The sequence below is a fragment of the Schistocerca americana genome, chromosome 3 (genome assembly GCF_021461395.2).
Source record: "Schistocerca americana isolate TAMUIC-IGC-003095 chromosome 3, iqSchAmer2.1, whole genome shotgun sequence".
NCBI lineage: Eukaryota > Metazoa > Arthropoda > Insecta > Orthoptera > Acrididae > Schistocerca > Schistocerca americana.
Window position 1 is genome coordinate 972,319,224 of NC_060121.1, and position 19,279 is coordinate 972,338,502.

General features: G+C 45.5%; 2 protein-coding genes across 2 annotated transcripts in view; both read right to left on the minus strand.

Annotated features, from left to right (window-relative positions):
• Positions 1-2,488, minus strand: part of LOC124606598 (putative golgin subfamily A member 6-like protein 19) — a 102,854-nt gene extending 100,366 nt beyond the window's left edge. The window contains exon 1 of the mRNA XM_047138583.1: positions 2,207-2,488. Within this exon, the coding sequence (XP_046994539.1) occupies positions 2,207-2,488 (282 nt within the window). The remainder of the gene's footprint in view (positions 1-2,206) is intronic.
• Positions 1-19,279, minus strand: part of LOC124607439 (proton channel OtopLc) — a 736,982-nt gene that overhangs the window by 611,255 nt on the left and 106,448 nt on the right. The window lies entirely within an intron of this gene.

The following is a 19,279-nucleotide window of genomic DNA, read 5'->3' on the forward strand; positions in this document are numbered from 1 at the left end:
TCATACAGTAAAGCTGCATGCAGTAAAGCTGCATGCCCTCGGGAAAAATACAATGCATACTATCACGAATTCTTTATAGACCAATGGAAAAACTGGTAGAAGCCGACCTCGGGGAAGAGCAGTTTAGATTCCGTAGGAATGTTGGAACACGTGACGCAATACTGATCCTACGACTTATCTTAGAAAATAGATTAAGGAAAGGCAACCTATGTTTCTAGCATTTGTAGAATTAGAGAAAGCTTTTGACAATTTTGACTGGAATATTTGACAATGTTGACTGGAATACTCTCAAATTCTGAAGGCGGTGGGGGTAAAATAGAGGGAGCGAAAGGCTATTTACAATTTGTACAGAAAACAGATGGCAGTTATACGAGTCGAGGTGCATGAAAGGGAAGCAGTGGTTGGAAAGGGAGTAAGACAGGGTTGTAGCCTCTCCCCGATGTTATTCAATCTGTATATTGAGCAAGCAGTAAAGGGAAAGAAAGAAAAATTCGGAGTAGGAATTAAACTCCATGCAGAGGAAATAAACACTTTGAGGTTCGGCGATGACATTGCAATTCTGTCAGAGACAGCGAAGGACCTGGTAGAGCAGCTGAACGGAATGGACAGTGTCTTGAAAGGAGGGTATTAGATGAACATCAACAAAAGCAAAACGAGAATAATGGAATGAAGTCTAATTAAATCGGGTGATGCTACGTGAATTAGATTAGGAAATGAGACGCTTAAAGTAGTAAATGAGTTTTCCTATTTGGGGAGCAAAATAACTGATGATGGTCGAAGTAGGGAGGACATAAAATGTAGACTGGCAATGGCAAGGAAAGCGTTTCTGAAGAAGAGAGATTTGTTAACATCGAATATAGATTTAAGTGTCAGGAAGTTGTTTCTGAAAGTATTTGTATGGAGTGTAGCCATGTATGGAAGTGAAACATGGACGATAAATAGTTTGGGGAAGGAGAATAGAAGCTTTCGAAATGTGGTGCTACAGAAGAATGCTGAAGGTTAGATGGGTAGATCACATAACTAATGAGGAGGTATTGAATAGAATTGGGGAGAAGAGGAGTTTGTGGCACAACTTGACAAGAAGAAGGGACCGGTTGGTAGGGCATGTTCTGAGGCATGAAGGTACCACAAATTTAGCGTTGGAGGGCAGCGTATAGGGAGACCAAGAGATGAATATATTAAGCATATTCAGAATGATGTAGGTTGCAGTAGTTACTGGGAGATGAAGCAGCTTGCACAGGATAGAGTAGCATGTTGAGCTGCATCAAACTAGTCTCTGGACTGAAGACGACAACAACAATACAATACAATGGATGTCTCGCCAAAGACTATTTTGTAGTAAGGTACAGTATCTGTCATATTTGTATTCTTTGTAGAAAGATCGAATGTTTACATCCTGTGAGCCAGTGTAAAAGCAAGTGTAATAATGCACGTTACAAGAAGGAATCTGATGTGAATACCACAAGGCAGTACACTGTAAGTACCTAAAACATAAAAAGCTTTCGGATTCGTAAATGTTTCGTCACCGATTACTAAATTTGAGGCGGCCGCAGTGGCCAAGCGGTTCTAGGCGATACAGTCAGGAACCGTGAGACCGCTACAGTCGCAGTTTCGAATCCTGCCTCAGGCATGGATGTGTGTTATGTCCTTAGGTTAGTTAGGGTTAAGTAATTGCAAGTTATAGGGGCCTGGTGACCTCAGAAGTTAATCCCATAGTGCTCAGAGCCATTTGAAACATTTTTTGAACTAAATTCCCGTCATTTCCTCCAGCAACACCAGCACTGCATTTAGCTACACTTGGTGCACAAGAGAACGTTTCTGTAAAACCTCCATCTGAAGACGAGCCTGCAGCGTCTCGAAAACATGTTCGTGGTTGAGTAAATCGTAAAGAAGCGACTGGTTGCATATTTATTACCAGATAAACGCCAGCTTCTTTGTCCGTATTAGGGGGATGATTGTTTTACCTGGCTTCCTCGTTTCGAGCACTTGAAAATGGGATAATGTTGTCCCGAAACGTGTTGCGGTAATAATCACACTATTGACAACTGGGATGAATATTCTCAGTACGGCTTGAGTAACAGTTGTACGGTGGCTTCATATGAGGTACGCTCGTAGCGAGTTTAATCAGCACGAGAGAAGCTCTTTTTTTTTGGTGGCTGGGCAAGTTGCACCGCCGCAGGCAGGTGTAGGTGGAACAGCACGGTACCTGGGGTGGAGCAGGCGGTGGCTGCCGCTGCTGGTGAACTTTGTTAATTTCAGAGCCGAGGAATTTCATTTCTTGCGGCCAGCGGCGAAGTTGCGGGAAGACGGTGGGCCGGGGGTGGTGTTGGTGCGCGTCGGCCTGGACGGGGTAGTACTCGGGGGCGCTGAGGCCGCGCTGCAGCGGCACGGGCAGGTAGCGCCGGCCGTCGGGGCCTCGCGGCTGGCCGCGCCAGACCGACGCCGAGGCGTCGCCGCCGGCGCCGAACGTCGAGTAGCCCTGGTCCATCCGCCGGCTGACCGCAGGGGCGTCGCGCAGGTGTACAGTGCACTGCGGCAGCGGCCGTGTCTAGAGCACAGGGGCCCAACCGCGCGCCACCTGCGCCCGCGTGCGTGCGTAATGAGGCCAGATAACGAGGCGCCGAGATCGCCGAGTCAACAAGTGCTCGCCGTAAATCATAGGCGCCGCGCTACGTTCTGTGTCGTGGCGCTCAAAATAGTGCACTGAGCAGGGGGGTATCTAAATCAGCGAGAAACACTTACGGGCTCTCATCTGCTGCACAAAAGTTTCCGGTCACTACGCTATCTTCAGTCCCCCTGACCGATGTGAAGAAAGCTTCCAACACAGTTGCACTCAAAATAAGGACCAGGAATCAAAGACTCGTATTCTAACACCAGAGCTCCATAGCTTTCTTTTTTTCTCTTACGCCATAGTCCATCAGCGATCGCAGGGTCGGCGCGGTTAGAACCGATTTGGCAACGTCAGTTTTAGGGATGGCCAGATGCCCTTATGGCCGCCACCCCGAACCCCCAGGGATGGAATCGGTGTACCCCACCTCTCTGCATCTAGTACAAATCGTGAAATAGTCCGAACGTGTTTCAAATGGCGGCGACGCATGAAACTGAGGCAGAACGCGGGGACCAGCCCGGTATTCACCTAGCGTGATGTGGAAAACCGCCTAAAAACCACATCCAGGCTGGCCGGCACACCAGCCCTCGTCGTTAATCCGCCGGGCGGATTCGATACGGGGCCGGCGCGCCTACCCTAGTCCAGGAAGCAGCGCGTTAGCGCTCTCGGCTACCCTGGCGGGTCACCAGAGCTCCATAGTTGTACTGACATAAATTTTTCTTTTTTGTCTGTTCTACCATCTGCCATCTGCCATTAAGATATTGTAAATATTGTATGGTTGTATTGATACCACAAGAGTGTTCGCTTTTTCATTTGTAAAAACTTTGAGGTCATGGTTTATTCCTATACGATGTAGTGTCTCTGTTATTTAAATTCTTTGCTTCATTTGGAGGGCGACAAAACTTACTGTATATATTTGGAATTTGGATGAATAATTTTTTGTAGGAATGTCAATATGTGTAAATGTTCTGCTTTATTTAATATGTTTGGTTGCTATTATGTAATACCTAATCCTCTTAGGGTTATTAGTTCTTTATGTGTATAAAAGGTGTTGTGGTTCCCCTCCGGAACGGAACTTCGTAACGCGCGCAAAATGTGGTTGGCATGGATAGAAAGGTGGGCGGAAGAGTCAGTCGGGGACGAACTGCCAACTGCTCATGTAAAAGTCGTGTATTGTGCTGGTGCCGAGAGAGGCTTTTCGTGCCGTTTTCCAATGTGCCAAACGCTCGATGGATGGATTTGTAAGTTAGTTATGTTTTGGAAATGGTATCTATCATCGCCACCAAGAAATGACAGATCTTTATCGTTACCAACTGTAAATCCATCTGCCAAGATGTATTCGCCACTACATTGTGTCAATCACTGTAGCGGACGCATCAGCTCATTGGATATTTTTAGCGTGCTCGAATATAAGGTAATTTATACTCTAACTCTTATACCTACCTTGATTTTTTATCACCAGTCACACAGCTACTTAGGGTCCTTCCCATGTCAAATATACTTACCGACTGTCCATATTGCGAAACTAGGAAAGCCCAGTAATTTATTCAATAACTCCACTTGAAGATAGTAGGAAGAAACTAAGTTAATGTAGCAGAACTGAGTAATATAGTAAATGATGCTTGCTGAAAATAATTTTTCTATTAAAACTCTTATTAATATCTTGTTGCCAAGTTCAAAAGTGAATGTTCTCAAAATTGTGGCTTATAGAGTTTTGAAAATTACTGCTTCTTTATACTGTAATTGCCTTAATAAAAATAATTCCATTATGCAAACTGCCTGCAGCTTTGAGGGTATAGTATAACAAGTAGCGGACGGTAGTGTTATAGTATCTGTAGATTTTTTAGTGAGCGATCATTTCAAATATCACCTGCCGACTCGGCCGAGTTGGCAGGTGATGTTTGACATGATCGCGGTCTCAAAAATCTACAGATACCAAGCTTTGAATGCTTGCCCTGTCGCAGTTTCGAATCCTGCCTCGGTCATGGATGTCTGTGATGTCCTTAGGTTAGTTAGGTTTAAGTAGTTCCAAGTATTACCACACATGTTAAGTCCCATAGTGCACAGAGCCTTTTTTTTTTTTTTTTTTTTTTTTTTTTTTTGCTTGCCCCTGTTTTGACCGAAACCGAGGCTGGAAATTTCATACACGTCGGTAAGGAGGCCTGTAGATGGCGTAGTATATTGCCGAAACTGGCAGCCAAATAAAAACAACAATTTGGAAATTTAGACCGCTGAAAGGCGGTTGATGTGACATTCTGTACTGAACGGCCGTGGTCCCACAACCGTCTCTCAAAAGATGCACTTACAGAGGCCCTTATGTAGTGCAGAATTGTCCGGAAGACATCACGAGAGGCCGATCCGCCAATGTAGAAGGCGGCAGGTGGTACTGTATTGTCAGTGATGATGAGGTTCCATACTCCTAGGAGCGTAGGGCATGATGCGGGAGACCCGCACCGCCGACTAGGCAAGGTCGTAGCGGAAATGGTTTGCCATTGCCTTCCTCCGACCGTAATGGGGATGAATGATGATGATGAAGACAACACAACAACACCCAGTCATATCCAGGCAGGGAAAATCCCTGACCCCGTTGGGACTCGAAGCTGGGACCCTGTGCGCGGGAAGCGAGAACGCTACCGCAAGACCACGAGCTGCGGACGTATTGTCTGTAGATAAGCAGTAGCAGACAGAGTTGTAAAACTACTATAGACCACCACAAGCAAGCGTCGACTGCGTAGCTTTAGTCATTGAAGGTCGTGGCAGCATTACCTAAATGTTAAGTGGGTTGCATACATATCAGGTGTTACCGTCTAAAGATCGCTTTCGTTACATGTGTGGTCAGTGTCTTACCAGATTTCCCTAAAAACCGGAAGCAGTAAACCGTCTAGAAACGGCGTGAGGATTTACAAACAGCCGCGTAACCGAAGGTAAATTTTTGTTCTATATAGTTACTCTCCTCTCTCTTACTTAAAAACAAACGGTATTCATACTAAAATCAGGGTGGTCAATATTAAAAATTATTCACTTCTAACGTGAAACTGAGGGATGTTATAGTAAAAATAAAGAAAACAATACAGATTTATCATAAAGGGGCCGACCGCTACGGCCGAGCGGTTCTAGGCGCTTCAGTCCGGAACCGCGCTGCTGCTGCGGTTGCAGGTTCGAATCCTGCCTCGGGCATGGATGTGTGTGATGTCCTTAGGGTAGTTAGGTTTAAGTACACTCCTGGAAATTGAAATAAGAACACCGTGAATTCATTGTCCCAGGAACGGGAAACTTTATTGACACATTCCTGGGGTCAGATACATCACATGATCACACTGACAGAACCACAGGCACATAGACACAGGCAACAGAGCATGCACAATGTCGGCACTAGTACAGTGTATATCCACCTTTCGCAGCAATGCAGGCTGCTATTCTCCCATGGAGACGATCGTAGAGATGCTGGATGTAGTCCTGTGGAACGGCTTGCTATGCCATTTCCACCTGGCGCCTCAGTTGGACCAGCGTTCGTGCTGGACGTGCAGATCACGTGAGACGACGCTTCATCCAGTCCCAAACATGCTCAATGGGGGACAGATCCGGCGATCTTGCTGGCCAGGGTAGTTGACTTACACCTTCTAGAGCACGTTGGGTGGCACGGCATACATGCGGACGTGCATTGTCCTGTTGGAACAGCAAGTTCCCTTGCCGGTCTAGGAATGGTAGAACGATGGGTTCGATGACGGTTTGGATGTACCGTGCACTATTCAGTGTCCCCTCGACGATCACCAGTGGTGTACAGCCAGTGTAGGAGATCGCTACCTACACCATGATGCCGGGTGTTGGCCCTGTGTGCCTCGGTCGTATGCAGTCCTGATTGTGGCGCTCACCTGCACGGCGCCAAACACGCATACGACCATCATTGGCACCAAGGCAGAAGCGACTCTCATCGGTGAAGACGACACGTCTCCATTCGTCCCTCCATTCACGCCTGTCGCGACACCACTGGAGGCGGGCTGCACGATGTTGGGGTGTGAGCGGAAGACGGCCTAACGGTGTGCGGGACCGTAGCCCAGCTTCATGGCGACGGTTGCGAATGGTCCTCGCCGATACCCCAGGAGCAACAGTGTCCCTAATTTGCTGGGAAGTGGCGGTGCGGTCCCCTACGGCACTGCGTAGGATCCTACGGTCTTGGCGTGCATCCATGCGTCGCTGCGGTCCGGTCCCAGGTCGACGGGCACGTGCACCTTCCGCCGACCACTGGCGACAACATCGATGTACTGTGGAGACCTCACGCCCCACGTGTTGAGCAATTCGGCGGTACGTCCACCCGGCCTCCCGCATGCCCACTGTACGCCCTCGCTCAAAGTCCGTCAACTGCACATACGGTTCACGTCCACGCTGTCGCGGCATGCTACCAGTGTTAAAGACTGCGATGGAGCTCTGTATGCCACGGAAAACTGGCTGACACTGACGGCGGCGGTGCACAAATGCTGCGCAGCTAGCGCCATTCGACAGCCAACACCGCGGATCCTGGTGTGTCCGCTGTGCCGTGTGTGTGATCATTGCTTGTACAGCCCTCTCGCAGTGTCCGGAGCAAGTATGGTGGGTCTGACACACCAGTGTCAATGCGTTCTTTTTTCCATTTCCAGGAGTGTAGTTCCAAGTCTAGGGGTCTCATGACCTCAGATGTTAAGTCCCACAGTGCTCAGAGCCATTTGAACCATTTTTTTATCAGGAAGGCCAGGATATGCAATTTCCTCAACAAAACGCTAAGAATAAAAAAAAAAATAAAAACACAAACCAAACATGTATCGGACATCGATTCAATACTTCGTCAAGTTTACATAAAACATGATTTTGATATTCATAACAACTTTGCAACTATCGATAGTAATATGAAACTCTTGCCTTTGATCATGATGAACGTTCTACTGAGCACAAAGTAACGACAATAATCACATATAATTTTATGTCTGTGCACATTAAACTGTCCTTCCATCAAGAGTAATTGCTTCGGTTACACGAAAGCGCAGAAGTTACGCAATCAACTAATTTTCATTACTTATAAAATGCGATATATAGTCTAATCTACGGATATAAAATACACAATGGAGTAACACTGGATGATGTGCGGTACTAATTAATCGTCGCCTCCCTGTTTCCCTCTCACATATTGTAAGTAGGCTGTTCAGCTTTTTATGTTGGTAACGCCACGTAGCGCTCTCTATTAAAATCGCTGACTGCGCTGTGTGCAGTCTGTGGCTGGCTGTACTCGTTGTTTGAAGTTTTTCGTTAGTGTCGTGTTGGGCAGTTGGATGTGAACAGCGTGTAGCATTGCGCAGTTGGAGGTGAGCCGCCAGCAGTGGTGGATTTGGGGAGAGAGATCACAGAGTTTTGAGGCGTTAATATGAGCGGACCATCTGGACGTGTGTCCCCTCAGAAAAAGGATATTTGTCAAACTGGATGTTACGCGCATATAATGACTTTTTAACACTATTAACGTAAATACATTGTTTGTTCTCTATTAACATCTTTCATTTGCTAACTGTATGCCTATCAGTAGTTAGTGCCTTCAGTAGTTAGGATCTTTTATTTAGCTGACAGTATTGGAGCTCGCTGTATTGTAGTAGTTCGAGTAACGAAGATTTTAGTGAGGTAAGTTATTCATGAAGGATAGGTTATAGTTAGTCAGGGCTATTCTTTTGTAGGGACTATTAAAAGTCAGATTGCGCTAAAATATTGCGTGTCAGTTTATAAATGATCAGAATGAGTAAAGAGAAAACTGAGCACATTCAGGTTTACTCAGCTGTTTCAGTATCAAACAACGCAGAAGTTTACCAGCACAGTCTTTTTTTTACATTCAAAGGGGAAGTTTCAATATTTCTTTCCCTACCAGTACTACCGGTAATCCTTCCATTTACTACGTCATTTATGTGCTGTGCCAAAACTACTGAACCGTTGTTTCGGTAGGGCGTAACACTTGTAGCAGCAGAATGGTTGAGTCAGGAGACCTCAGTAGCTTCTGACCTGGGCTTGTCGTTGGACGTATACTGAACAAAATAAAAAATCCATCATAGACATTTCACCCCTACCTTGTCCAAGTCGACTTTTTATGATGTGATTGTGAAGTGGAAACACCAAGTAACAACCAAAGCAAAATCAAGACCAGGTAGGTCTCGTGTACTAAGGGAAAGGACTGTCAAGCATTGAGGAAGGTGGTTACAAAAAAGCGCATGAAATTAGCGGAAGTAATCACTCTTGGGTTCCAAAATGCTACCAGCTGCCCAGTTAGCACAACGACTGCGCTTAGGGAATTAAAACGAATGGGACACAATGGTCGAAGTCACTCGTTTCTGTAGTCTATGTATAGCAACGCTTGAGATGCTGTAAATAGCAACGCAGCTGAACGGTAGATGACAGCAAACGATTTGAAGTGATAAATCACTCTATACCCTGAGGCAATCCGATGGAAGGGTTTTTGTTTGTTGAATACCCTGAGCACGTTACCTGCCATCATCAGTAGTCTAGCCAGTGAAGTACGGAGGACGTGATGTTACAGAATGGGGCTGTTTTTAGTGTGGTTAGGGTGTGGCCCAGCCAATTACACTTAGTAAAACGCTAAAAAGGTGGTCGGATACGAACACATTTTACAGCATTGTATACTATGTACAGCAGAGAATCATTTCGGACACGGTGAATGTTTCAGCACGACAATGCACCTTGTCACAGAATCTGGGAGTCAGTAGTTTGTGGACTCCTGAAACGGATTGGCGTGCCCAGAGCCCCGAACTGAACCAAATGGAGCACCTTTGGTACGAGTTACAACGTCTATTTCGCTCCAGCTCCCACGTCCAACATCATTCAACATCAGTACCTTCTCTGGTTTTGACTGTTGAGAAGGAATGGGTTGCCGTTCCTCCAGAGAAGCTTCATTGAAAGTGGCCCCAAGAGAGTTCAAGCGGTCATAAAAGCGAAGGGTCGACACAGCCTATATTAAAGTACAAGAATCGCTGTCCAGATAGTTTTGGTCAAATAGCCATTGTACGGTGCATGGCGGAGAGTACTTTGTATCAATGTTGAAGATTTCTGTCTTGTCCGATTTGCGTGTTGAGCGAAAGAAGAAATTACTGTTCATATGACTTGGTACTTGACAAACTTTACTTTAGAAAGGTGTTGGTTGTCGGTGAAGATTGCAGGAATAGAGCACTCGTAAACGAACTCTATACAAGACAGAAAATGGTGGCAAGTTTTGGCGACGAGGAAACAGGTGGGACAGGCACTGGTAGAGGTCTTAGACAAGGGTGTTTGTCACCGACGCTCTTCAATATTTATGCAGAGAAACTAACAGAAAAATCATTAGAAAAAGCAATAGTAGAAGGTGAAAGGATTAAGACAATTCAGTATGCAGATGTTCAAAAAGTGCTACCTGAATCAGAGGAAGAACTACGATTTATGACAGAAAACGTCATGAAACTGGGCAAAACCTATGGAATAAGGATAATGTAAGAAAGGCCAAAGTGGTGAGAGTCATTGAAACGTGATGGTTCCGTCAAAATATTGTCGGAAGCAAGGACCTTTGAGCAAGTATAATCTTTTACGGACAAAGGCAGTATGGAGAAAGGAAAAGGAAGCATTGTGGAGGAAGTAAGAATATACAAAATTGTTGAGGCTTTTGTGGCCCTTGTTGACAAACTGCCTATTGGCTTCTGTCTCGGGTTCTTCGGCCGACGTTCATCTAATGATTTTTCTGACGTTTCGCCAGCACGAGTGGCTGGCATTCTGAAAGATCCATAAGAACACGTTCCACTGAGACCGATCGTTAGCGCTCCTGGATCACCGACATATAAACCGACAAAACACTTGGCCTCTCTGCTCCAGTCACACGTGAGAAAGACCAACACATACATTAAGGACTCAGGACATTTCCTTGAGAAGCTGAAGAAACTGAAACTTGCACCAAACGACATACTGGTCAGCTTTGATGTTGTTTCGTTATTTACGAAAGTGCCACTCAGTGACGCTCTGGAGCACATCGGTTCCATTTTCCCGCAGGACATCAGAAAGCTCTTCCATGCATGTCTCACCACGCTATTTCACGTGGAATGGCGATTTCTACGAACAGCTGGAAGGCGTCGCCATGGGTAGTCCTCTCAGTCCAGTGGTGGCCAACTTCTTCATGGAACAATTCGAAGCACAGGTACTGGACTCGGCGACTTGCAAACCTAAGGTGTGGTAAAGGTACGTCGATGATACTTTCGTGGTGTGGAGCCATGGTGAAGAACAGCTCGGTGACTTCCTAAGACACTTGAACAGCCTCCATGCCAACATAACATTTACCATGGAAGTAGAAAAAGACAAGAAACTGCCATTTCTAGATGTGCTGGTCACAAGGGACGGCGAAAACCTGGGACACAGCGTGTATCGAAAACCGACACACACGGACCGATACCTGCACAAACCAACACCCGAGCCAGAAAAGAGGCATGATTAGTACGCTCGTAACGAGAGCAGGACGAATATGTGAGCCGCAACACCTCAAACGAGAAATGCAACACCTGGAAACTGTTCTGAGGAGCAATGGGTACTCCACAAATTATATTAGAAGTATAACAGAGCCAAACACTCGGCGAAGTAAGGAACCAGAAAAAGAAATGTCGGGTACGGCCTTTCTGCCATACATTCCCAGAGTGACGGACAGAATCGGCCGTATATTGCGCAAACATGGCGTAAAGACGATTTTCAAACCGACAAGGAAGATCAAAGAGTGTCTTAGATCGGCGAAGGAGAAAAGAGACCCACTTGCAATGTCGGGAATATACCGCATACCATGCACATGCGGAAAATTTTATGTCGGAATGACTGGATGATCCATTAACACCAGGATCAAAGAGCTTAAGCGACATTGCAGGTTGGGGAAGGTGGAGAAATCGGCCGTGGCAGAGCACGCACTGAATGAGACCGACCACGTAATAAAATTCGCCGACACGGAAGTTCTGGCTGTAGAGAACCACTATCACACGCGCTTGTTCAGAGAAGCTGTAGAAATACTAAAACACGCTAACAGTTTGAACAAGAAAGAGGAAAGCCTTAAGGTAAACGGATCCTGGCTTCCCGTACTGCAGCGAACGACCGTCGCAGGTAGCAAGAGGAGAACCGCACCGGAAATGACCGCGGAGAAGCCCTCGGACGTTGGCGCGCCAGGTACATATAGTCTGCGGCCGCGAGCTCGGCTCCAGTTCACCACCGGCAATGGAGGGTGAAGCTTTGACAATGCGAGCCACTCGTGCTGGCGAAAAGTCAGAAAAATCATTAGATGAACGTCGGCCGAAGAACCCCAGACAGAAGCCAATAGGCAGTTTGTCAAGTAAGAATATCTATGGGTAAAAGAGACTTTGAAAAGATGAAAGGTTTATTGACAGCAAAAAGAATTTCGATAGAACTAAGAAACAGATTTGCTAAGTGTTTTGTACGAGCCGGCCGTTGTGGCCGAGCGGTTCTAGGCGTTTCAGCCCGGAACCGCGCGACTGCTACGGTCGCAGGTTCGAATCCTGCATCGGGGATGGATATGTGTGATGTCCTTAGGTTAGATAGGTTTAAGTAGTTCTAAGTTCTAGGGGACTGATGACCTCAGATGTCAAGTCCCATAGTGCTCGGAGCCATTGGAACCATTTTTTGTTTTGTTCGAAGGGTATTGTTGTATGGCAGTGTGTCGTCGGAAGGCAGAAAGAGAGAGGAACGTACTTGGATAGTTCTGAATTGTCACTATAGAGAATAATGCTGGAAGTTTAATGGAAGGACAGAATGATGAACTATTAACCATAGACGTTTCCAGGGTACCTCTCACGCACGTGGAGAATCATTAGTAACCGTTATGTACAGCCCATATATATGTAGAGAGAGCACCGATTTAATCAATTAATTTAAAATCTAATTGCTGATTCAGACAGAAGGGGAAATTGCGAGTACAACGATAGCAATCACGGATCGACTGCGTGCATATTAAGCGAGATGCGAAATTTAATATGCAAATTTCTCTTGTTAAATCAATTTTGCTCGAGGTTCCATACAACTGATGTGTTGCGAAATTACAGTACCGTCGGATGATAAGGTCGGAATGAGTTTGCGATATCCTCAGAGCGTCTTACAAAAATATCCAAAGATGATGTGGAATATTGCAATAAAAGAAATGGAAAGCCACTTTAATCAAATTTACTCTGCGGCCACACTGTGTTCCTTGAACCACTCCATCACACCCCTGGCCTTGTGAAATGGCGCATTGTCTTGTTGAAAAATGTAAATGCCGTCAGGAAACATTGTTGTCATGAAGAGACGTACGTGGTCTGCAATCAGAGTACAATATTCCTTGGCCGTCGTGGTGCCTTGCACGAGCTGCACTGGATACATGGATGCCCACGTGAATGTTCCCCAGAGAACAATGCAGCCGCCGCCAACTTGTCTGTCCCGCAGTACGTGTGTCAAAGAGCTATTCAGTTGGAAGACGATAGACTCGCTCCCCCCCCCCCCCCCCCCCCCACCGACATGATGACGAAGGTTTCGGGATTCATCAGACCATGCAACGATCTGCCTCTGCGCCAATGTTCAGTGCCGAAGGTCACGTGCCCATTTCAGTAGTAGCTGCCGATGTCATGATGTTAACATTGGCACATGCATGGGTCATCGGCTGCCCCATCGTTAGGAGTGTTCGGTGCACTGTGTGTTCAGACTCACTTGTACTCCGCCCAGCATCAAAGTCTGATATTAGTTGCACCACATTGGCCGCCTGTCCTATTTTACCAGTCAGCCCAGTCGACATCTGAAATGAGGGATGACCGCCCAAACCCCACGACAAGTGGACGTGGTTTCCGCCTTTGTTTCGGCACGTGTTGATAACGCTCACCACGAACACGCGACAAGTCGTGCTGTTTCCGAAAGCTCGTGCTGCGCCTTATAATGATTCATGTTGAATTTTACTTAAGTTTCTTCTGCCTGGTCCGTTGATGAATGAATGCGAGAGTTTCATGCTTCACAAAATTTAGTCACATTCATTGACACCCGAACTGCACACTTGTCATGTAAACAAAACAGGGACAGACTTCACTGGTCTCTTTGACTTCCAAAAGCTGACTTGTCGCAGCATCGCTGCATCGCTTTACACAGAATTTTAACAATAGCTTCCAAAATAAAGCATTGTTAATTTTGCAAAATTTTGATGTTACAATTAAAATTTTCAAAACGTAAAGAAACTGATGTTACAGCCGAATAAGGTATAAAATACAATATTGAATGACAGTCTTTTATAGTAATATCTATAATTTTCCTTAAGAAAATCATTCTTAACTATAATTACAATAATGTCTCTTGTATTATTTTAGTTACCTAATTCATTACAGTTTGGATTTGGTTACCAGTATTGAATGGTATTACAGAGCTCGTGCTTTATCCGATTACGTACATAAAATGCACAAATAAGGCCTCAAATTCTGGAAATTGGAAAAATGTGAGATGTAAACAATTGGAGAGTTAATTAGGAATGTAATTACAAAGAATATTAATTACAGAGGAAGGCATAAAAATGAATAACAAATGAAAATACATTGGTTGGTAATAACTTTTAAGCTGTTTCTCAAGATACTGAGGTCTTCTGTTACTGGATTTTTAGATTACCATTTTTTTAATTAGAAGCATTGATTCTTCATGCTAACATGACTGCAGTCTCTAGATATTTATTTTAATGAAATTTTCACTCTACAGCGGAGTGTGCGCCGATACGAAACTTCTTGGCAGATTAAAACTGTGTGTCGGACCGAGACTCCAACTCGGGACCTTTGCCTTTCGCGGGCAAGTGCTCTACCATTTGAGCTACCCAAGCACGACTCACGCCCCGTCCTCACAGCTTTACTTCTGCCAGTACCTCGTCTCCTACCTTCCAAACTTTACAGAAGCTCTCCTGCGAACCTTGCAGAAATAGCACTCCTGGAAGAAAGGATATTGCGGAGACATGGCTTAGCCACAGCCTAAGGGATGTTTCCAGAATGAGAATGTGCTTGGGTAGCTCAGTTGGTAGAGCACTTGCCCGCGGAAGGCAAAGGTCCCGAGCTCGAGTCTCGGTCCGGCACACAGTTTTAATCTGCTAGGAAGTTTCATATCAGCGCACACTCCGCTGTAGAGTGAAAATTTCATTCTAGAAACATCCCCTAGGCTGTGGCTAAGCCATGTCTCCGCAATATCTTTTCTTCCAGGAGTGCTAGTTCTGCAAGGTTCGCAGAAGAGCTTCTGTAAAGTTTGGAAGGTAGGAGACGAGGTACTGGCGGAAGTAAAGCTGTGAGGACGGAGCGTGAGTCGCGCTTGGGTAGCTCAGATGGTAGAGCACTTGCCCGCGATAGATATTTATTGCTAGGGACTTATTACTTCAATTTCTTGCTTAGTTAATTTAGTATATGAACATAATTTTATCAATGACAACAGTCCACCGATAATTACGACAACGTACGTCCTTGCAGAACATTCCACACGCCTTCGCAATGAATATCAAGATTTTTATCAAATAGGACAGAATGATATATATAAGGACACACATACAAGGCCTTAGGAAGCACTGAATTGCCCGATAACTATCGCGATGGACATAAAAAAAAGGTGGTATCAGACATTCCACATGAATTTTGGGGACGGCTGTATCGCTATAGCCTCAGGGCCGTCACAATCTGCCCTTTGTCAGACTCAGATAGATAGCGCGCCTTCGCCATTCTGCGCACGCGCAGCACGGTCACTGATGCTACATGCATCGTGCGTGCGTCTGACTAACATTCGTTCCTCTCCAGCTGACGCTGCTATCGCCTGGACGGGTGTACGTCGATAGTAGATCTGTGGTCATAATGTTCAGGCTGCTCATTGTACATCCTACCAGACCTGGAAGCGACAGTAAATACGAACACCACCAATGCACGCTGATAGCCACTCTACCTGTCGAAGAGCATTTGCAGTTTTAATGATTTACGTACGCGTCGGTGATTTCGACGAGTACGGGGTTACGTTGGTATCGGATCATATCTTCTAGGCACTCACTTCTTTTGTCGGGTAGTGTATTCCAACAAAATGTGTTTCATACGCTGACATAAGGGCAACATACTGCTCGGCTGGAGAACTGTTCACCATCGCATCTTACAACGGTAATATTTATATTAAAACTTTGTAATGCGTCAGGCTACTACGTAGGATGTTGGGCAGAAGAAGTCAAAGAGCTCTGAGCGAATGGCTCAACAATTTTTTTGTTTTGTTTAAGCTGTCGGTCACCAATATAACAAGCAGTGTGTCATTGAGATGTTTCTCCAAACGGTTGGAGGATATTAATGCGTAATGACCTAAAAAAAGGCTCTGAGCACTATGGGTCTTAACATCTGAGGTCATCAGTCCCCAAGAACTTAGAACTACTTAAACCTAACTAACCTAAGGACATCACACACATTCATGCCCGAGGCAGGATTCGAACCTGCGACCGTTTTCCTGTCAGAGGTCACAGTTTGTAATAATTGACGGCAAGTCGTCGAGTAAAACAGAAGCGATTTCTAGTGTTCCCCAACGTAGTGTTATAGGCCATTTGCTGATCCTGATCTATATAAACGATTTTGGAGACAATCTGAGCAGCCGTCTTCGGTTGTTTGCAGATGACGCTGTCGTTTATCGACTAATCAAGTCATCAGAAGATCAAGAACTGCAAAACGTTTTAGAAAAGAGATCTGAATGGTGCGAAAAGTGGCAGTTGGCCCTAAATAATGAAAAGTGTGAGGTCATCCACATGAGTGCTAAAATGAACTCGTTAAACTCCGCGACAAATCAGTCTAATCTAAAAGCCGTAAATTCAACTAAATACCTAGGTATTACAATTACGATCAACTTAAATTGGAAGGAACACACAGAAAATGTTGTGGGGGAGGATAAGCAAAGACTGCATTTTATTGGCAGGACACTTAGAAAATGTAACACACCTACTAAGGAGACTGCCGGCCGGTGTGGCCTTGCGGTTTTAGGCGCTTCAGTCTGGAACCGCGCGACCGCTACGGTCGCAGGTTCGAATCCTGCCTCGGGCATGGATGTGTGTGATGTCCTTAGGTTAGTCAGGTTTAAGTAGTTCTAGGTTCTAGGGGACTTATGACCTCAGATGTTAAGTCCCATAGTGCTCAGTGCTATTTGAACCATACTAACAAGGGAACCTCCACATCGCACCCCCCTAAGATTTAGTTATAAGTTGGCACAGTGGATAGGCCTTGAAAAACTAAACACAGATCAATCGAGAAAACAGGAAGAAATTGTGTGGAACTATGAAAAAATAAGCAAAATATACAAACTGAGTAGTTTATCGGCGAGATAGGCAATATCATGGGTAGTGCGGCCTCAGGAGCGCCGTGGTCTCGTGGTTAGCTGAGCGGCTGCGGAACGAGAGGTCCTTGGTTCAAGTCTTGCCTCGGGTGAAAAGTTTAACTTTTTATTTTCAGTTTATGTGATAAACGCTTATGTTTTCATCAGTTTTTTTGGGAGTGATTATCACATCCACAAGAAAACCTAAATCGGACAAGACAGAAGAATCTTTTTACCCATTCGCCAAGTGTACAAGTTAGGTGGGTCGACAACATATTCCCGTCATGTGAAGCACATGCCTTCACCAGTGTCGTATAGAATATATCAGACGTGTTTTCCTGTGGAGGAATCGCTTGACCTATGACCTTGCGATCAAATGTTTTCGGTTCCCATTGGAGAGGCACGTCCTTTCGTCTACTAATCGCACGGTTTTGCGGTGCGGTCGCAAAACACAGACACTAAACTTATTACAGTGAACAGAGACGTCAATGAACGAACGGACAGATTATAACTTTGCGAAAATAAAGAAAGTAAAAATTTTCACCCGAGGGAAGACTTGAACAAAGGACCTTTCATTCCGGAACTGCTCACGCTAACCACGAGACCACGGCGCTCTTCGGCTCACATTGTCCTTGATGTTGCATATCTGGCATATAAACTACTGAGTTTGTATATTTTGCTTATTGTTTCATAGTTCCACACAACTCCTTCCTGTTTTCTCGATTGATCTGTGTTTAGTTTTTCAAGGCCTATCCACTGTGCCAACTTACAACTAAATCTGAGGGGGGTGCGATGGGGAGGTTCCCTTGTAAGGAGACTGCCTACACTACGCTTGTCTGTCCTCTTTTAGAATACTGCTGCGCGGTGTGGGATCCTTACCAGACAGGACTGACGCAGTACATCGAAAAAGTTGAAAATATGGGAGCGAGTGTCACAGAAATGATACAGGACTTGAGGTGGACATCATTAAAAGAAAGGCGTTTTTCGTTGCGACGGAATCTTCAAGAAATTCCAATGACCTACATTCTCCTCCGAATGTGAAGATATTTTGTTGACTCCGGCATACATAGGGAGGAACGATCACCACGATAAAATAAGAGAAATCAGAGCTCGTACGGAAAGATATAGGTGTTCATTCGTTCCGCGCGCTATGCGAGATTGGAATAATAGAGAATAGTGAAGGTGGCTCGATGACACCTCTGCCAGGCACTTAAATGTGATTTGCAGAGTAGAGATGTAGATTAATACAGCTGGAGCTTCTGGAGAAATCTGCTGCTGCGTGTTTCTGGGGTATCGTCGCAGCCATCGTCAGCAGCAGCGCAACAGCAGCAGCAAAACTGTTATCGGAGTGATGGAAGGGGAAATTTGCACTCCGTTCGTTTAGTGTAGTGGTAGACAACCTATGCTCTACCGCCCACTAGTAGACGTGTCAGCTGTCAATACGAAATTTGTGGCAAGGACTATGGGACCAAACAGCTGAGGTCATCGGTCCCTAGGATTACGCGCTTCTTTAACTTAAACTAACTTATGCTAAGGACAACATACACACCCATGCTCGAGGGAGGACTCGAATCTCCGACGGGGGGAAATGTGACAAGTCGCCCTAGACCGCACGGCTACCCCGCGCGGCTCTCAGCTTTCGTGTAGCCGATAGGCAGAACTATAGACATATATCTCTAACGTCGATCAGTTGTAGAATTCTGGACACGTATGATGTTCGAGTATAATGACTTTTCTGGAGACTAGAAATCTACTCTGTAGGAATCAGCATGGGTTTCGAAAAAGACGGTCGTGCGAAACCCAGCTCGCGCTATTCGTCCACGAGACTCAGAGGGCCATTGACACGGGTTCACAGGTAGACGCCGTGTTTCTTGACTTCCGCAAGGCGTTCGATACAGTTCCCCACAGTCGTTTAATAAACAAAGTAAGAGCGTATGGACTATCAGACCAATTGTGTGATTGGATTGAAGAGTTCCTAGATAACAGAACGCAGCATGTCATTCTCAATGGAGAGAAGTCTTCCGAAGTAAGAGTGATTTCAGGTGTGCCGCAGGGTAGTGTCATAAGACCGCTGCTATTCACAATACACATAAATGACCTTGTGGATGACATCGGAAGTTCACTGAGGCTTTTTCCAGATGATGCTGTGGTGTATCGAGACGTTGTAACAATGGAAAATTGTACTGAAATGCAGGAGGATCTGCAGCGAATTGACGCATGGTGCAGGGAATGGGAACTCAATCTCAATGTAGACAAGTGTAATGTGCTGCTAATACATAGAAAGATAGATCCCTTATCATTTAGCTACAATATAGCAGGTCAGCAACTGGA